General features: G+C 35.3%; 1 protein-coding gene across 1 annotated transcript in view; it reads left to right on the plus strand.

Moving 5' to 3' along the window:
* ADAMTS19 (ADAM metallopeptidase with thrombospondin type 1 motif 19) overlaps nt 1-17138 on the plus strand; it is a 241183-nt gene that overhangs the window by 137063 nt on the left and 86982 nt on the right. The window contains exon 12 of the mRNA XM_040444385.1: nt 12783-12884. Coding sequence (XP_040300319.1) covers nt 12783-12884 — 102 coding nt within the window. The remainder of the gene's footprint in view (nt 1-12782; nt 12885-17138) is intronic.

The following is a 17138-nucleotide window of genomic DNA, read 5'->3' on the forward strand; positions in this document are numbered from 1 at the left end:
CTAAGTTTCGGTGATTGCCTCAAAGGATTTTTCGCTTGTTGAAGATAATGCTGTTTGGATTACTGGCAGCATAATTAAAATCCATTATAAGTGAACAAATATATGGCATTATGACATATTTTATGCTCTCTCTTCTTTGTAGTTCTTATTAAAGGAGTTGTTCACTTATTGTTTTCTTCTCATCCATTCCCCACACTAGTGTGTGAACTCCATGAGAACAGAGAATGTTTCTACAGCATCTAGTCCAGTGGCTGGCACGTGGTAGGCACTCAGTGAATACTTGACTTAAGATTAAAAGAAGTGGGTGTATGAAGGAGTTGGAGCCGCATTAAATGTGACTTGTCAATGGGCGGCTGGGTGGCTCAGTCGATTAAGCATCTGACGTCGGCTCCGGTCATGATCTCACAGTCCGTGAGTTCGAGCCCCATGTCACTCTCTGTGCTGATAGCTCAGAGCCTGGCGCCAGCTTCAGATTCTGTGTCTCCCTCTCTCTCTGCCTCTCCCCCTGTCACGTCCAGTTTATTTCTCTCTCTCAAAAATAAATAAACATTAAAAAAATGTGACTTGTCAAAAGATATATCGACCATAATATCCATCTGGCAGTGATGGAGCTCAAAAGGGAATGGCTGGTGTAGGTGTGTAATTGTGACTTGTTCCCAAGGGTTTACATGTAGCACAGCTATGACTCCTTGGAACTTAGCGTCAGGTGTGATCACTGCAACAGTAGGAGCTTGGCTTTGTACAGTCTGTCCTTGATACCTCCCTGATGTCATCTACCAACCTTCTTGTTCACTCTACGCTCATTCAGGACCTTTAGACAATCAAAAAAGTGGGTTACAGTCTTTCTTAAATCTTCATGGCAAAATGAATGTTTTCAGGCAGGTACATTTTCATCTGCTGAAATTGGCATTGTTTTGGAAAACAAACTAGGCTGTTCATGGTTACCATTGTAGAAATACTTGGGAGGAAGTTTCAATTCATGTGGTAGAGAGAATTGCTAGAGCTGATAAATGGAAGACTTTCATGTTTTATAAAGTACCCCAAGTGTTAGACACTGCAAATGATCAACCACAAGCATGATTTTGGTAAATTTTACATTATTTTCACAAACATTATCTTTAAAAGCTTTTAGAATTTATTTTATATTGTAGTTGGTTAAATTTTCCCAATATCATTGTACAATATTTCCAACTATAAAATATCTGCCACATAGTACATAAATCATTTATATTTATGATCTAATTTGATTCCCATAAAAAGTATAGTTATTTTTCAATTCTATTTTACAGATCAACAATTTAAGGCCCGTAGAAGTTAAGTATTAACAATTAAGTTCTTATACCTATCAAGAAAGAGTGTTAGGTGCAAATCCAAGCAATGGAGTACATTTTAACTGCTATGTTTTATTGCCTCTTGGGGAACTCAAACTTCTTTATGGGTTAAAAGCATAGATCATATCCTGTGTTTGGACTCAATTCATTTCTTTTGCTACTGTGCCTGTGTCATCAGGATTAAGAAATATCTTGATTGCTTTTTTTTATTTTTCTAAGCTTTTTGCTCTATTTATATGTTATTTCTCACTAACCTACCTGCATGGATTTTTTTCCATCTCTGAAAATATAAGTGTTTGTTATAGGATTTTAAATCTATGTTTCTCAGTGTCCTAGGATGTTGCTTTGTTTTAAGCTGGGCATTTTTCAAGTTAAATTGAGTTTTAGATTTAGGTATTCAGAAATGTTTTCCTTTTTATATATTCAAGCTTTATATGTGTGACGCTTTTATTTATAAAATCAGTTTTTTCCTTGCTTCTACCTCTGTGTAATATCTATTAAAATTATTTTTAAAATAACACCAAAAAGAATTGGATTGCTGTGGTAGCCAAGGAAAAGCAATACCTCTGAGTCAGGGTTTGATTGGAGAACACTGACTGGAGGGGCGTGGACCCAGTGTTTAACAATGGTTCCACCTCTTATTCGTCACGTAGACTTTGTCAAAACTTTTTTCTCTTTAAGATACACTGTATAGAACAAGAATTTGGACTATGTTATCTTTCCAAGTCTTAGAGCTAAGAGAATGGACTTCTGGGACTCTAAAATAGTTTTCTGATACAACTATTGAAAATCATCATTTCAATTCCAAATTAGTGCAAAGTGTAGTAACCAGATAAATAGTGCCTTTGAAGAATTTATTTACAAATTCAGTTACTAATTTGATAAATATTGAATTCCAACTCTTTTTCAAGCACATTTCTGTACACTAATAACAGAACAGGAAATGAGGAAGACCTCACCTCTCATGGAGCTTACATTTTTGGTGCAAAAAACAGGCAAAAAGTTTAAAATTATTTCTTATTTTGGAGAGAGAGAGAGGAAGAGAGAGAGCACTAGAAGGGGAGAGGGGCAGAGGGAGAGAGAGAGAGAGAGAGAGAGAATGCCAAACAGCTCCACACTTAGCGCAGAGCCCGACGTGGGGCTTGATCCCATGATCTGGGGATCATGACCTGAGCCCAAAATCAAGAGTCAGACACTAAACCGACTGAGCCACCCAGGCGTCCCTAGGTAAAAACACGTATAAATACATTTTAGCAAATACATTTATAACATGTCAGTTGGTAATAAGTGTTTTGTAGAAATGTAAACCCAGGTAAGAAGGATAAAGAGTAAAAACTAGGAATGAGAGAGTGGGGATGATCTTATTTTATATAGGGTAATCTGGGAAGGCCTCCTGGAGGTGACATTTATTTAGAGATCTGAAGACAGCAAGCTGTGCATTTATAGCAGGAAGATTATGGAAAGAGAGAAAAAGAAAGCAGAATGCTTGCCCTGGAATGGAGTTTTAGTCTTTTTTTAAGTTTAAGATGCTCATAGACATCCAAATAGATTTGGAAGTAGGTCCAGGATAGATATTTCTGTGGAAACCTCAACAAGCAGGTGATAATGAAGATGTGATACTAAATGATCACAACAGGAAAGGAGTTAGATAGAAATGAAAAAGTCCTGAGACTGAGAATTCGGTGATTACCATATTTGGAGATGAGGCACATAAGAAAAAAGCAACAATTAAAACTCTGAAGAAGTCTGTTGGTAGGAATGGAACCAAGAGAAAGTAAGATCATGGAGGCTCAGTGAAGACATTTTTCAAAGTGGAAATGATTAGCTGTTCCAAAAGCAGAAGAGGGGAGTAAAAGGAAGTCTGAAAATATGCAGTTGATTTGTTTTTCCCACAGGATTTGGTTCTGTTAGTTGGAGCTCTTTGGAAACACCTGAACATATAATAAGTGTCAGGGGGAAGAACTTAAAAATATAAGGGAAATAGTTGTAAGTGTAGAATGCTGGATAATTTTCCTGGTTAAGCCACACACATACACCTTCAAGTGGATACGCATGGAGTCACCGTATCAGCCAGTCATCCAGCCTTTGTATAAAACAAGGCTCTTTAGGGGTGCCTAGGTGGCTCAGTTGGTTAAGTGACTGGCTCTTGATTTTGGCTCAGATCCTGATCTCAGGGTTTGTGAGATTGAGCCCCATGGCGGCTCTGCACTGACAGCACAGAGCCTGCTCGAGATTCTTTCTCTCCCTCTCTCTCTGTCTGTTTCTCCCTCTGCCCGGGCTCCACTCATGCACTCCCTCCCTCCCTCTCTCTCCCTCTCTCTCTCAAAATAAATAAAATTTTAAAAAAGTCTCTTCAGAAGACAGGCTTCATAACACCAAAGGAGGTCTCTATCAGTCCTTTTTATCACTGTATCTCTAGCACCTAAAAGAGTGCTCAATAAAGATTTGTTAAATGAATAAGCGAATCAGCTAAACGATGGAATAAAGATTCTAAATTTTCATTCATACAGTCAAGTCTTATATAATATGCCAAGATAGCATGAAGATAATCTAAATGTTATTCAGTGTTAACTCAGTGATTGCACAAAAACCAGCCTATAAAGATAGTTTGTGTTTCACATCTTATATGTGAGTGAATCAGGCATCCTATGACCATCCCACTTCCAGTTGGTTGTATATAAGTATCACGCTGTCAGAGTGTGGACTCATACCAGCTTTTCAACCTGTGTGTCTGTGGTAGAATCTTAGAGACCACAGTAGTTGGTGCATAGTATTTGAATTAGCCAGGAAGTATGTGAGTTATACACAAGCACGAGAGACTCCCAACACTACGTTTATGCTGCTCTAATTAGTAATGCAGATTTACCCTTAAGATATAGTAACTTACATGTGCAGAATGTTTAAGGGCATTAGGCATCTGCTGAGGCATAAAGGCAATGTTTAAAGGCTTGTGAGACAACTTGACCTCCAGCGATACTAGCTCATTCTTCGGACTTAATATGCTGACTTCTTGTTGGTACATTTAGGCCACCTGGCATCTTGTGGCTGAGCCAGATCCATAAGAAGCAAGTCAGCCTAGTAGCTTCCTAAAGTCACGAACCCTGGCTCAGACTTCAGAAGCATGGCTGTTTCCCAGGAAACAGAAGTGGCTGCATGAGAATTGCATTTTTTTAAAGTGTATTTATTTTGAGAGAGGGAGTGAGTGTGGGAGCGAGTTGGGGAGGGTCAGGGAGGTGGGGAGGGAGAGAGAATCCCAGACAGGCTCCATACTGTCAGTTCAGAGCCTCAGGTGGGGCTCAAACTCAGACGGTGAGATCATGACCTGAGCCAAAGTCGGATGATTAACCAACTGAGCCACTCAGGCCCCCTGAGTTGCATGTTTTGAGTAAGAGGAAGTGTGTTGAAAATTGAAGACCTCCAAGAAACATAAGGTTCTGACTTTGGTTTTGGAGGAGGCACATTGTGAACTGAATGATATACTATATGCATAGTATATCCTATAGAAAACTTTCTACTCTGATAAAATCATGTGGTGACAAAAAAAGTAACAAGGAAAGTTCCAGTTTCATATTTCTCTTACATTGAGTTGATACGTCAAAGGCAATGGACTTTCTAAAACCTATCATGTGATCTAGTGAAGAGGTTGACGTTGAAATGAGGTAACTTACAAAGAATTCTAGAAGACTGAGTGTCTGATTTGGCCTCTGAAATTCCAGAACCAGCAGGAATTTGGACTGAAAAAGACATGGCATGAAATTGCCCTTGATGGCTAGTAATCGTTGTGGCAACTAAGGTAGCATTATTGATAAATGATATTGTCAACATTGATGAAGTTGTAAATTTTAAATCCTTCCTTCCTATGAGATCAATAAAATTATAATTTTAAAATTACCCAGAATTTATTCTAAATGTTTTCCATTCTAATCTAAGCTTCATCTTCCCCTTCTGGCTTCAGCCCTACATAGGCTGTGAGCACATGAGTTTCATGGCAGCTGATTAGACTGCATAATCCAGCTGTTTAATTTCTTTTCATAGAACTCATTTTTTCCTCTTTTTAATTGACACGGGCTTTTATTTTTTAAGCCCCTATCTTTGTAAATTGCCTATCTACATTTTCACCCATTTTCTAGTGTTCTGTTTTTCTTGCCGAATTGCAGGATTTCTTTCTATAATCTAGGTGAGAATTACTGCTTACTTATTAATAGTGTGTTATTTGTGTGTTAAGTTTTCACACACTGCCCTTTGTCTTTTAATTTTGAGGTGGACGAATCCATCAAATTTTCTCATTAATCTTGTGTTTTTATTTTTTATTAGTTTCTTTGTTTTTCCGTCTTATACACTTTTTTCCCTACTTTAAAGAATTAACTAATTTAAAGAATTAATTTGAAATTTTAATTTAAAGAACTAAATCCTTATATGGTACATTCATTTCCTTTTAGCTTAAACATTTCTTTAGCACCAGAAACACTTTGGGTTTGTTTTTCCTATTCATGCAGAGAATTTTTAAAAGATAACATTTATTATTTATACCTATTTTTATCACACTGCAAGAAGGTGAAATAGTGTATATGATGCCAGTTCTTTAAAATGTACTGAAGTTTCCTGTTTAATGAAATACAGGATAAATTTTAGTAATTGTTCCATGTGTACTTGAATATGTGTTCTTTAAAGTTTATCATTTGTCAGTAGGTCTAAGATGAAACGTATTAATAGTATTCAGAATATCTACTTGTTTGCTTATTTTGGTTTGATAGCTCTGTCAGTCGCTGATGGTCATGCGCTAAAATACCCAACTCTAACTGATGATTTATTTATTTCTACCTTTAATTCTGTCACTTGTTTTATTACAACTGACATACATATATATATAGTAAAACCTAGAATTGTGAGTAACTTGTTCTTTGAGTGTTCTGCAAGATGAGCAAACATTTCTAATGAATTTTAACTTGATAAATGAGGAAGTCTTGCAATGCAAGTATGACGTGATATAGAAAGTCACATGATCATAACTGAGCCAATGGTTCTTGAAATTCACTTTGATATACACGTGCTTTGAATTACAAGCATGTTTCCAGAACAAATTATGCTCACAAACCAATGTTGAGTTATATTACTAGGTGTATACACACAGTTTTTCATCTGTTTGATCTGATTTATCTTATCCATTTTTTTTATGACTTGTACTTTAAAATCTTTTTTGTCTGACATAAAAACTTCTCTCCTGGCTAATATTTTCCAAACCTATATCTTCAACCTTTCCAGATATAACTATAACTCTGGATATGGATATAGAGAGATATGTTCACTAGAGAAAAGCAGTAGCTAGGTTTTATATTTTTCTGTTTAAACAAATGTAGTAGTTTTTTTTTTTTTGTATTTTTGTCAGCTAACTTAACATTTTTACATTTATTTAAATTCGTTTTATGGGGATTTTTTATTCTGTCAGCCTGTTTTATGTTAGTATTTCATATTTATATTATATTTTTACTCTACTCCTTTACCACTTTCTGTTAGAAAAACCAAAATTTTCTCTGCATTCAATAGTTGTACATTCTTTGTGCATTTTTATGTATGTCAGTAATTAGTTTTTCTCTCATGGTAAATAGTATTCCACTGGTAGATAATCTATTGTTTTTATTACCTCATCTCTTAGTAAACATCTGGAATGTTAGCTATTATTAGTAAGGCTACTATGATTATTGTGAATGATTATTTGTGTAGACATGTATTGTTCTGCAATATGAATATATTAAGACATCATATATTAATACATTAATTTACAAACTATAGCCTGGTGACTGGCTGCCTATTTTTGTAAATAAAGGTTTACTAGTACACAGTCATCCCTATTTATCATATCTTCTCTTTGGCCACCTTCAGGTACGGTGACAGTGTTGAATAGTTGCAACGGAGACCATATGGTCCATAAGCCTAAAATATATACTCTTTGGCACTTTACAGAAAAAGTTTGCTGACCTCTGTTGTAGGTACTCTGAATTCTGTTATATTCCTCTAAAGAGTGTCTCTTCTCCCCACTCACCCACCATGCGCCCCCAGCCCCCCACCCAGAGAATTAAGTATTAGATTGAAACTGGAAACTTTGTCTTACCTTCTGTGGATAACAAACAGCTCATATCTTCAGTCAGTTCACTTTTTCCGTATCTGGGCTATATGGAGTGTGGTCTGTGTATGTGTGTGTCAAGCGCCAGCTGAAGACAGGCTTCTCTTTCTTCCTTTTGAGATTGTCCTTTCAGTTTTTGGCAGCTTCTACCCCCGCAGCTTTTGTCTTTACAAATCTAAAAAGACAGCATGCTTTCATGGTTGCTTTAGCCTTTTAGTGTCAGGCCATGACCGCAGCCCACTGTCAGATCAAAGCTGCAAAGATGGTAAATGCAACTTGTACCAATCCCTTCACCTCCCCTAAATGGTTCACCTACCTTTGTTTATTCTCCAGAACCACCATGAAATTGTTTTTTGTATTCTGTCCACAATTTATGGTTGTGATCTACAGGATGGTTGGTCTTTGGGGAACTTTACAGAAGGAGAATCTTTTTATCCTATGTCTCTCTTTCATACTAGGAACTTTGGGATCATTTTTCTTTCAAATACTTCAAATAGTTCCTTTTTACTTTGCACTCTTTTCTTTGGAGCTTCATTAACTAGGTACTGACAGTTATCCTTTCTCTAATTTTTTTTTTTTACTCCTTAACTGTCTTTAACACTTTCTGATATGTTCTGTTGAGGAGTCCTTTGCAGCTTGCTGCTTCAATTGTTGACTGGGCATGGACTACATTTTTCTCCGTGTCTATTACTCAACTCTGCCACTAACAATCTTGAAGTATGTGGAGTAGGGGAGGTAAAAGAGAAAACATCAAGCTTATTCAACTACTAGTGGCCAAATCTTCTCTGTGAAAGGATAGTTTTTGAGATGTAAATAAGTTGATTTCTAGTATTGTTTCCCACTGCGAGGAAGTTGTATAACGTTGGCTAAAATCCAGTTATTGTTGCTTTCCATAGTCAACATTTATTTAGACTTATCCTCATTTTTATCAGTCTCTTTGCTCACCATTGTTTTTCGGTCCTTTCCTATGAAATCATATTCCTTCTTGAAATACATCATTTAGAAGGTCCTTTTGAGAAGATCTGTTGGTGGTAAATACTCAGTTTTTGTTTCCTTGAAAGTCTTTATTTAACCTTCAGTCTTGAATAAAATTTTAGCTGAGTTCAGGAGTTTACATTGACAGTTATTTTTACTCTCTTGCCACTTTGAATACATCATGTACTCACTTCCTTATGTTGATGCCAAGATGCTATCTTTGCCATATTCCTAATTTTAAAAGAAAACTTTCAACATTTAAATTTTTTATGATGTTTAATGTAGAGTTTCATAGGTGTCCAGTAATTGTGAAGACATTTCCTTCAATGGCTACTTTGCTAAGATTTTTTTCAATGAGTGGATATTGAATTGTATTATTTGCTTTGTACCCACAGACACAAAATTCATAGATATTAAAATTATTGATATACTTGATTACATTCATCAAATGTTTAATATTACAGTAACTTGTGTTCTGAGAAAAAACCCACCTTGGTCATGGCATTGCATTTTTTTTAATGAATTGCTGGATTCAGTCTGTTAAAACTTGTTTAACATTTAAATCTAGATTAATAAATAAAGTAGATTAATATTTTTATTTTCTTTTGAAATCCCTGTCTAGTTTGGATATCATAATGTGTGTTTAAGAGTGTTCCTTCTTTTTCTGTTCTCTGAGAGCTTATGTAAATTGAGAATCTATGTTTTTTGAAAGATTGTTAGTTTTTGGACCAGATGTATTCTTTATGGGAAGATATATAACAATTAGTTTTAACTATTTTATGATTACAGAATAGTTCAGCTTCTCTGTTTCTTCTTGGGTCCATTTTAGTAAGTTTTTAATAAGTGTTTTAAAAGTATCATTTCGTTTCATGAAAGTTGTCAAGTTTATGGGCATAAAGTAGTTCATGTCTTTTTATTTCTGTTTAAACTTGACATTATCAGGGTGCCTGGGTGGTTCAGTTGGTTAAGCATTTGACTTTGGCTCAGGTTATGATCTCACTGTTCGTGGGTTCAAGCCCCACATCAGACTCTGTGCTGACAACTCAGACTGGAGCTTGCTTCAGGTTCTGTGTTTCCTTCTTTCTCTACCCCTCCCCAGTTCATGTTCTCTTTCTGTCTCTCAAAAATAAACAAATGTTAAAAAACAATTAAAAAATTAAACTTGACATTATCTGTAGTTACACTTTCATTTTATTCCTAATAGTGGATTTTTTTGCTTTCTTTTTTCTTGCTTAATTTCCAATTTTATTAGTATTTACAAAGAACTAGATTTCAAGTTGATATTTTTCCTTTTGAGTCTTTGTTTTCTGTTTTTTTAAGTACCTCATCCCCCTTTCTTCTCTTCTACCCTTAAAATTACTACAGTGTTCTGTGGTGGAAAATAATATTTTTAAAAGTATTATCCCATACTGAATTACATTTGCTATCAAATACTGAAATTGTATTTTGGAAGATAATTAGTGGAAGAACGAGAAGTTACATGTACAAGATTTAATTGTTACTTCCGTATGCATGCACTTAAGATTTTTTTATTTTAACATAAATTTCAGAATATCTTAATGTCTATTTGCTATAAAGAAAGATATGAGTATAGGTTATCGAAGATAAAATTTATAATTTTTTATACATGGGCAATTAATCTTCCACTTAAATAATTTCTTTTAAAACATATAATATTTTCATGTAAACATTTTAAAAGCCTACTTGAGATAAACATTGAAATTCCTATTATATGCTTTTAATGGTCTTTTCCTATTATGGAAGAATTTTTAAAAAGAGTATTGTTATTTATTCGTTTTCTAGGAACAGCTGAGGTGTGCATTTCTGGATTCCTGTGCAAAGTGTTTGAAGTTTTAAAGTTCTTCTCTTAATTGATACATGAAGTGGTTTCAGCAATTAAATTGCAAAAACGTATTTGACTCTAGCCTAACACGTGGAGTGTTTGGTTCTTGCCCTTTTTTATCTGAAGAAAAGGCTCGATATAACATAGCTCTCCTATCACACCCATTTTCCTGTGTTACTTTTGATGGTTCAGTTTGAAACCCAGAATCTGAGTCATTTTCAAGAATGAGGCTGTAACTTACTTACCAAAAGATCCCTGGACCGGCAGAACATAAAGAGTAAAGAGATCTCCTCTATGAGAGATTTATTCTTCATGACTGTGCTTATCTTGAACAGCTGCCAAGTTTGCTTTTATGTTCCCACTGACTCAAGTGGGAATCAATTAGAGTACCTGCTGTTTTGAATAGCAGATAATGGGTGAAGGTCAGAATTTAGACCACCAACAGTGTTCAACAAGCAAGTATGATTATAAAATTACAATATAGAAGATTTGCTTTTTTGTTCAATATGCCTTTGTTAACTAACAAACTTGACAAAAATAACTCATTTTATAATACACATAAAGCAAAATTTATTGAATACACATGAAGCAGTTTTTCTTTGTTGGAAAATTCAGCATTTGATCCCATGATTATAAGACATCCTTCACAGAAAGGTAGTAAGGGGCAAAATTACATTTAGGAACTGTAATTCCCAGGTTAGAGAGCCATTCATTGAGATATAAATGTGTGCACAAAAGTACATGATAAACAACCTATCTGTTTATTTTAAAGAGTCTAAAATATTGCAAAGAAACAATTTGATTTAGACATTGGCATTCTTTAAAATAAATCCCTAGATGAATTTTTGGTAAATGATACGTGTAAATAAAGCACTTACATTAAGCTGAATCATCTCCTAAATATAGTAAGATCTATTTGGATAAAATATTTTGAAGCAGAAAAACTATCCCAGCAGATAAAGTAAAATGAATAAAATCTATCCCACTCTTGCCAGACACTGTATAATTTTTAAGAGCTTACAAACACTTCAGAAATCTGTATTTTTAAAGAAAGGAAGAATAGGAAAATAATATTTCAGGCCTTGTGACAAATTCAGTATTGGAATTGTAACTGACCTGTTTAAAATGTTCATTTAAATATACCTTTTCCAAAGTATTTAATAGACTCGGGTCATTAGTTAATTTTTACTTTGCAGTGATTTTCAGTCTGTTTTGCATACACCATCAGCATAAGCCTCCTAAAATAGCCTTTTTGTCTTATCAACCTGCTGGACCACTGCTGAGTGGCCTCTTTTTCCCTCCAAATACAGAGTTCCTAACCCTTCCTGGCAATCCAGATCTGGTCCGTCCCTCTTTAAAATCCTTGTTCACTACTCCCGTCCGTTACATGCCTTTTCCCAGTACACTGGTCTTCTCACACTTAACGTGACTGCGCTGTTCACATTGCCGTTACTTGTTGTCTTTATTGATCTGTTCTCTTCCACTTACTTCTCCATGTATCTGGACAGGGAGTAACACAGCCATCTTCACTCTACATTAATCACAGTTAAAATGTGGATGTGTCGTGTGCTTCACTATGTCTCCGTGCTGGCAGTGGCTAGAGCTATGGCGTAGGTTTCTGACGGTCTTCCCTCCTGCATTTCCGCGAAGTTCTCTCCTTTCACTGTTGCTATGTCTCTGCTGCCTTATCCCAGTATTTGTTATTCCCTCTAACTTTTCCCCAGAAAAAGTTGATTGTAGCCTGGAGATCTAGAACTCATTCAGAATGAGGTAAAAATGACTGATAACAAAAACATACCCATTCAGAGTCTGCAATGTGTCAAGAGCTAAGGCTATGGGATTAAATAATCCTGTAATTTTTAAGCATAAAATGGAGCATAAGTGACGACAGGCTTTAAGAGAGCAGGCCCTAAATTCATACCACAAACGCTTCACTTTTATTCTTCCAGCCTGGTTTCTAGAATAGTATAAATAATGGTTTTTAGCTCACGCTGGTCTGTTATGGCTACTTAGTCTTGCATAATCACATGCAGTTTTTAAAAAAAAAAATTTAATGTTTTATTTATTTTTGAGAGAGAGAGACACACAGTACGAGCAGGGGAAGGGCAGAGAGAGAGGGAGGCAGAATCGGCAAAGCAGGCTCCAGGCTCTGAGCTGCCAGCACAGAGCCTGATGCAGGTGTCCAACCCGTGAATCAGAGATCACAACCTGAGCCAAAGTCGGACACTTACCGGACTGAGCCACCCAGGCACCCCATAATCACATGTGTTTTAAAGAAATGTAAAGACAATGAAACATATTAAACAGATTTTCTGTTCTTATGTATCAACATTCTCATCACTATAAATAAGCCTATGCTATTCAACTATAATTGTAAATGCAAAGTACCTAGAGCTTGTTTTTCTTCCAACAATTTCTTGTTCTGTCAAAGTCATTTTTTTCCAAAATTTATTGACTTCACATCAAAAATGTGATGCCTCCTCCTTATGAGTTATTGTGGCCTTGTTTTCAGCATCTTATTTGCACAGGGTTGTGGTGCAAGGTAGAGGGTGAGAAAGAATGCAGAACCAAGCTCGATCCACCCATGGATGGAACGGACTGTGACGCTGGTAAGGTAAGTCACGTGACCCATCTGTAATTAGTAAGAATAGTGAATGAAACTCAAGAAATTCACATCTCCTTCTGCCCGTTGCATATTTATCCATCTCAACACTAGTGAAATACTTTCAGTATCTATAAAGCTTTCAGCATTTCATTCATTTTCACTGTTTACTTTTATGTGTTTCACATCTTGGTCATTTTGTTAATATAAATGCAGTTATTTTTTATTGTGTTTGATTACAACAATGTTGAAGGATGTATGTATTAGTTTCGCCAAAAAATGAATTTATTAAATTAAACACAGGTAAAATGATGACAAACAATAGCATAAATAGGAGAACTTGCAGAGCTGATGAGTCCTTTCAGGTATAAAACATTGTCCCAGAAGAGCGACTGAGGATAATTTTTCCTTGTCATTTCAAGAATCATAAGTAAAATATTCTAATCGACATGTTATTTTATTTTTAGTTTAGTTTAGTTTAGTTTTTAATGTTTATTTTTGAGAGAGAGAGACAGAGACAGAGACAGAGTGTTAGTGGGGAAGGGGCAGAGAGAGAGACACACACACAGAATTTGAAGCAGGCTCCGGGCTCTGAACTGTCAGCACAGAGCCTGACGCAAGGCTTGAGCTCATGAACTGTGAGATCATGACCTGAGCCAAAGTCAAATGTTTGACGGACTGAGCCACCCAGGCGCCCCTCTAATTGATATTTTAAAGATTAGTAAATACTTGGCTGTCTGAGTTGTTTAATGTGCTTCTTGAAGTTATAGGAATTTATTAGTACACATTTACATATTAAGATAATTGGTGTTGAAAAGTTAAATTTCTTGTGATTTCCATATCAAAATTATTGCTGTGGAAAAATAATTTCTGTGAAAGGATCTGAAGGAGATAGCTCTCATCTAAATGTATAATTGTAGTTAATCAAAAGATTACAGTTCAGTAACTCATATTATTTTCTAATTTTTATTCTGTGAAGGGAATTAGATGTGAGATCTGAAACCTTGCCTCTGCAGAACATACATTTTTATTACATTTAAAAAGAAACAACAACATAAAGGTTACTGGGAGTGAAATACTTAGTGAAAAAAATGAAGTAATATAGAGTGGTAGTTTAAAAGCACATTGTTTTTAACAATGGACACAATAGAAATACCACACACACACACACACACACAAATGCTTATGTAAGGATGCAATTTGCAATGGTGAGGAGTGAGAAACCATGAAAATATTCATGAGGTGAGGAATGGTTACAATGTAGCTGTTAAAAGAATAAGGTAGATACATATACATACAGACTGAAGAGATCTATAAGACATGTTGGTTAATACATAGGCACATCAGAAAAATTGATACTTTATGATACCATTTGAAATTTACCAAAAAAAAAAGTTTTGAACACACACACACACACACACACACACACACACACACACACAGACACACACACACACAGGGTATATATTCCTAAATTCATAGAAAATGGTTTGAAAATGTAAACTCCAAACTGTATTTAATAGTTAGCTCTTGGAAGGGAAATAGGTTTGATGGATGAAAGCAGGGGAGCTGAGGATAAATACGACTTTTTCCTAGACATTTTTTATTTTGTTTGTCATGAGCATGTAATCATTTATTACTTCTCTGAGATCTTTAACTAAAAAAAATGTAACATTTTAAAAATACAGAGTATTTTTAAGGCTAGCAATGTTTTATCACTAGATGTAATCAATAAGGAAATGGTTTCTTGAAAGGGAATTTCTGTGAATTATCAGCCAGTTGTTTACAGACTGTGTCAGATGTTTTTCTGTGAGTTTATACGGAGTGTCTGAATTTGGGTTGGTTTTATTTTTTTTTTAAGTTATACACCAAAGTACAATAATATGTGCATACTGGGCAAGCCTCATGGTATTATGCTGTATAATTTATTGCTGGCATCATAAAACTCTGCACCAGCAATAATTTTTATCATCCCTGAAACACAAAAACAGTAATAAACAGAGATAACCAAACATTTAGCCATTACTTCTCCAAACTTCACACAGACCATTCATCTCATTTAGTTCTGCTTTAGCAATATAAAAATCTCTTCATTTTTATAAACTGATGTCCTACACATTTCTCTACCATTGTTTTTTCTTCTGATACTTATGAGAATAATTTGCATACTTGAATTCTCTAAAATAAACGTACTCTTGTAACAATCAAATTTATAATTGCTCATCCAAAGGAAAATGTTTTATTTCCCTCTAATTGTGGTAACAATATCTGTTAGTGGTTCTGTAATGCATTGTGTATTGAAATAACTAATGAACTTCTCAGTTCCTGTGGCCATGTGGGCTTCTTCAAATAGCCATCTGTCCCAGCTTTTGTAGGAGCCATCATGAAAATAGCTTCCAACACTCTGCAGATGAGTGCTGAAGTGCTATAATATTTGAATGCATCCAACCTCACACAAAACCCTGCTAGCTTTGTGCATTGCAAACCAAGAAACAAAGCTGGGCATTTTTTTTTTTATAATTCATTACAAAATGTTGTAATTTTTTATAATGTGTACAGTGTAGTGATGTGAATCCAGCTGTATAACTAGTTCATCCAAGAGTATATAATTAAGTCTGAAGGTGCGTACAGAATTTTATGATTTAAAATAATTAGAAAGATGGGGATTTATCTACTATTTATACTCAGCATTTTCCAAATTAAAAACAGCCTGTTTTCTTTCTTCTCTTTTTCTCTTTATACTACTATCATCTGTGTTTACATTTACATTGAACAGATGTTAAAGACTTGATAAATGATTTGGCAAAAACCAAGACATGTATGTTTTTTCACTGACAATACTTACTAGGAACTTGGGGAGGGGAAAGGAAAGTTGAATAAAAATTTAGTAAAATTTTAACCTGTTTTGAAGAATTCTACATAATATATTTTATTATTTACTTGCTTAAGTTGAGCCTCTTGAAATGACCAACATCATCCTTTGTTGAAAATATAAAGACTGTAATATCCTTACAATCAAATTTGCATATTTAGAGAGTTTATTGGCTTCTCTCCCCCTCTGGTCTCCTCAGTCTCTGTAGAAGATTTGATTAGAGAATGATGTTCCCTTTGACATCATCACAGACCTCTTCCAATCAGATGTTTTCATGAACTTCCTAGACATATGTCCACATAGAAATTTGATAGAATGGAACTACAGGCAATTTTTTAGGTCATGTACTGTGCCAGAAATATCCTTTATTATATATTTCCTTAGCATTTTCATAAATCAGACTGAATTAGTAGACATGACAAATTTTGAGCTTTTTAAGCCATGCATAGCATCTTCTTTTGAGGCTAAAAAAATACAAATAAAGCAAAATATGCTGCGAGAAAATATATAAAAAGCATCATTAGGATCATTTTAATGTATAAACCAAATGGAATATATTATATAATGATTTAAACAAAACATTCAGCACTTTCCTCTGTGTTGAAAAACAGCATCACCTAGAAGACACAAAGGCAGTTTCTCCATAGTTTCATCCAGAGTGTTGGTTCTCTGCAAGGTGATGAACTTTAAATATTATGCAATTCTTTCTTCAGATTTCACCGATTTGTGTTATGCAAATGTAGCTTCCATATCTGTTTCCATTTGTCTTCATCTGCCCAGTGTGGTCTAGGTTAAATGATGTACAAGTCCAGATGCTGGTCTTTCCCAGCAGAGTTTCAGTGTGCTGTGAACCTGAGCCCAGCCTTTCAATGCCAGTGTGCTGCTAAATGAGCAAGGAGCTATGGTATGCCCTATAGGAAAATAAACACCCTTCAAGTAGGCCAAAACAATTGGACCAATTGAAGTTTGACACCTTTCACGCTGGATTGTGTGTGTGTGTGTGTGTGTGTGTGTGTGTGTGTGTGTGTGTGTGAAAGGGCAGTACATTGTTAAATCTTTAAAGCCAGTAAATTGTTTAAAAGGATGTTTTTCCCCTTTCTGCAATTTTCAGACTCTGTATTCACCCAAAATCTGAATTTAATGACAATCTTCATACAAAATCTCAGTGTAATATGCCTGTCAATACACTATTAGTTGTTGAGATTTTTTTTTTGAGCATAGATTTAAAAATTCTTGAGTCTAATGGTGCCAGGGTGACTCAGTCAGTTGAGCTTCTGACTTCAGCTTAGGTCATAATCTCCCAGCTCCTGAGTTCGAATCCCATGTGGGGCTGGCACCTGGGTGGCTCATTTGGTTGAGCATTCGACCTCAGCTCAGGTGATGACTTATCGGCT

This window comes from Herpailurus yagouaroundi, unplaced genomic scaffold, assembly GCF_014898765.1.
Source record: "Herpailurus yagouaroundi ecotype Mexico unplaced genomic scaffold, PumYag 192, whole genome shotgun sequence".
In the NCBI taxonomy this organism is placed as follows: Eukaryota; Metazoa; Chordata; class Mammalia; order Carnivora; family Felidae; genus Herpailurus; species Herpailurus yagouaroundi.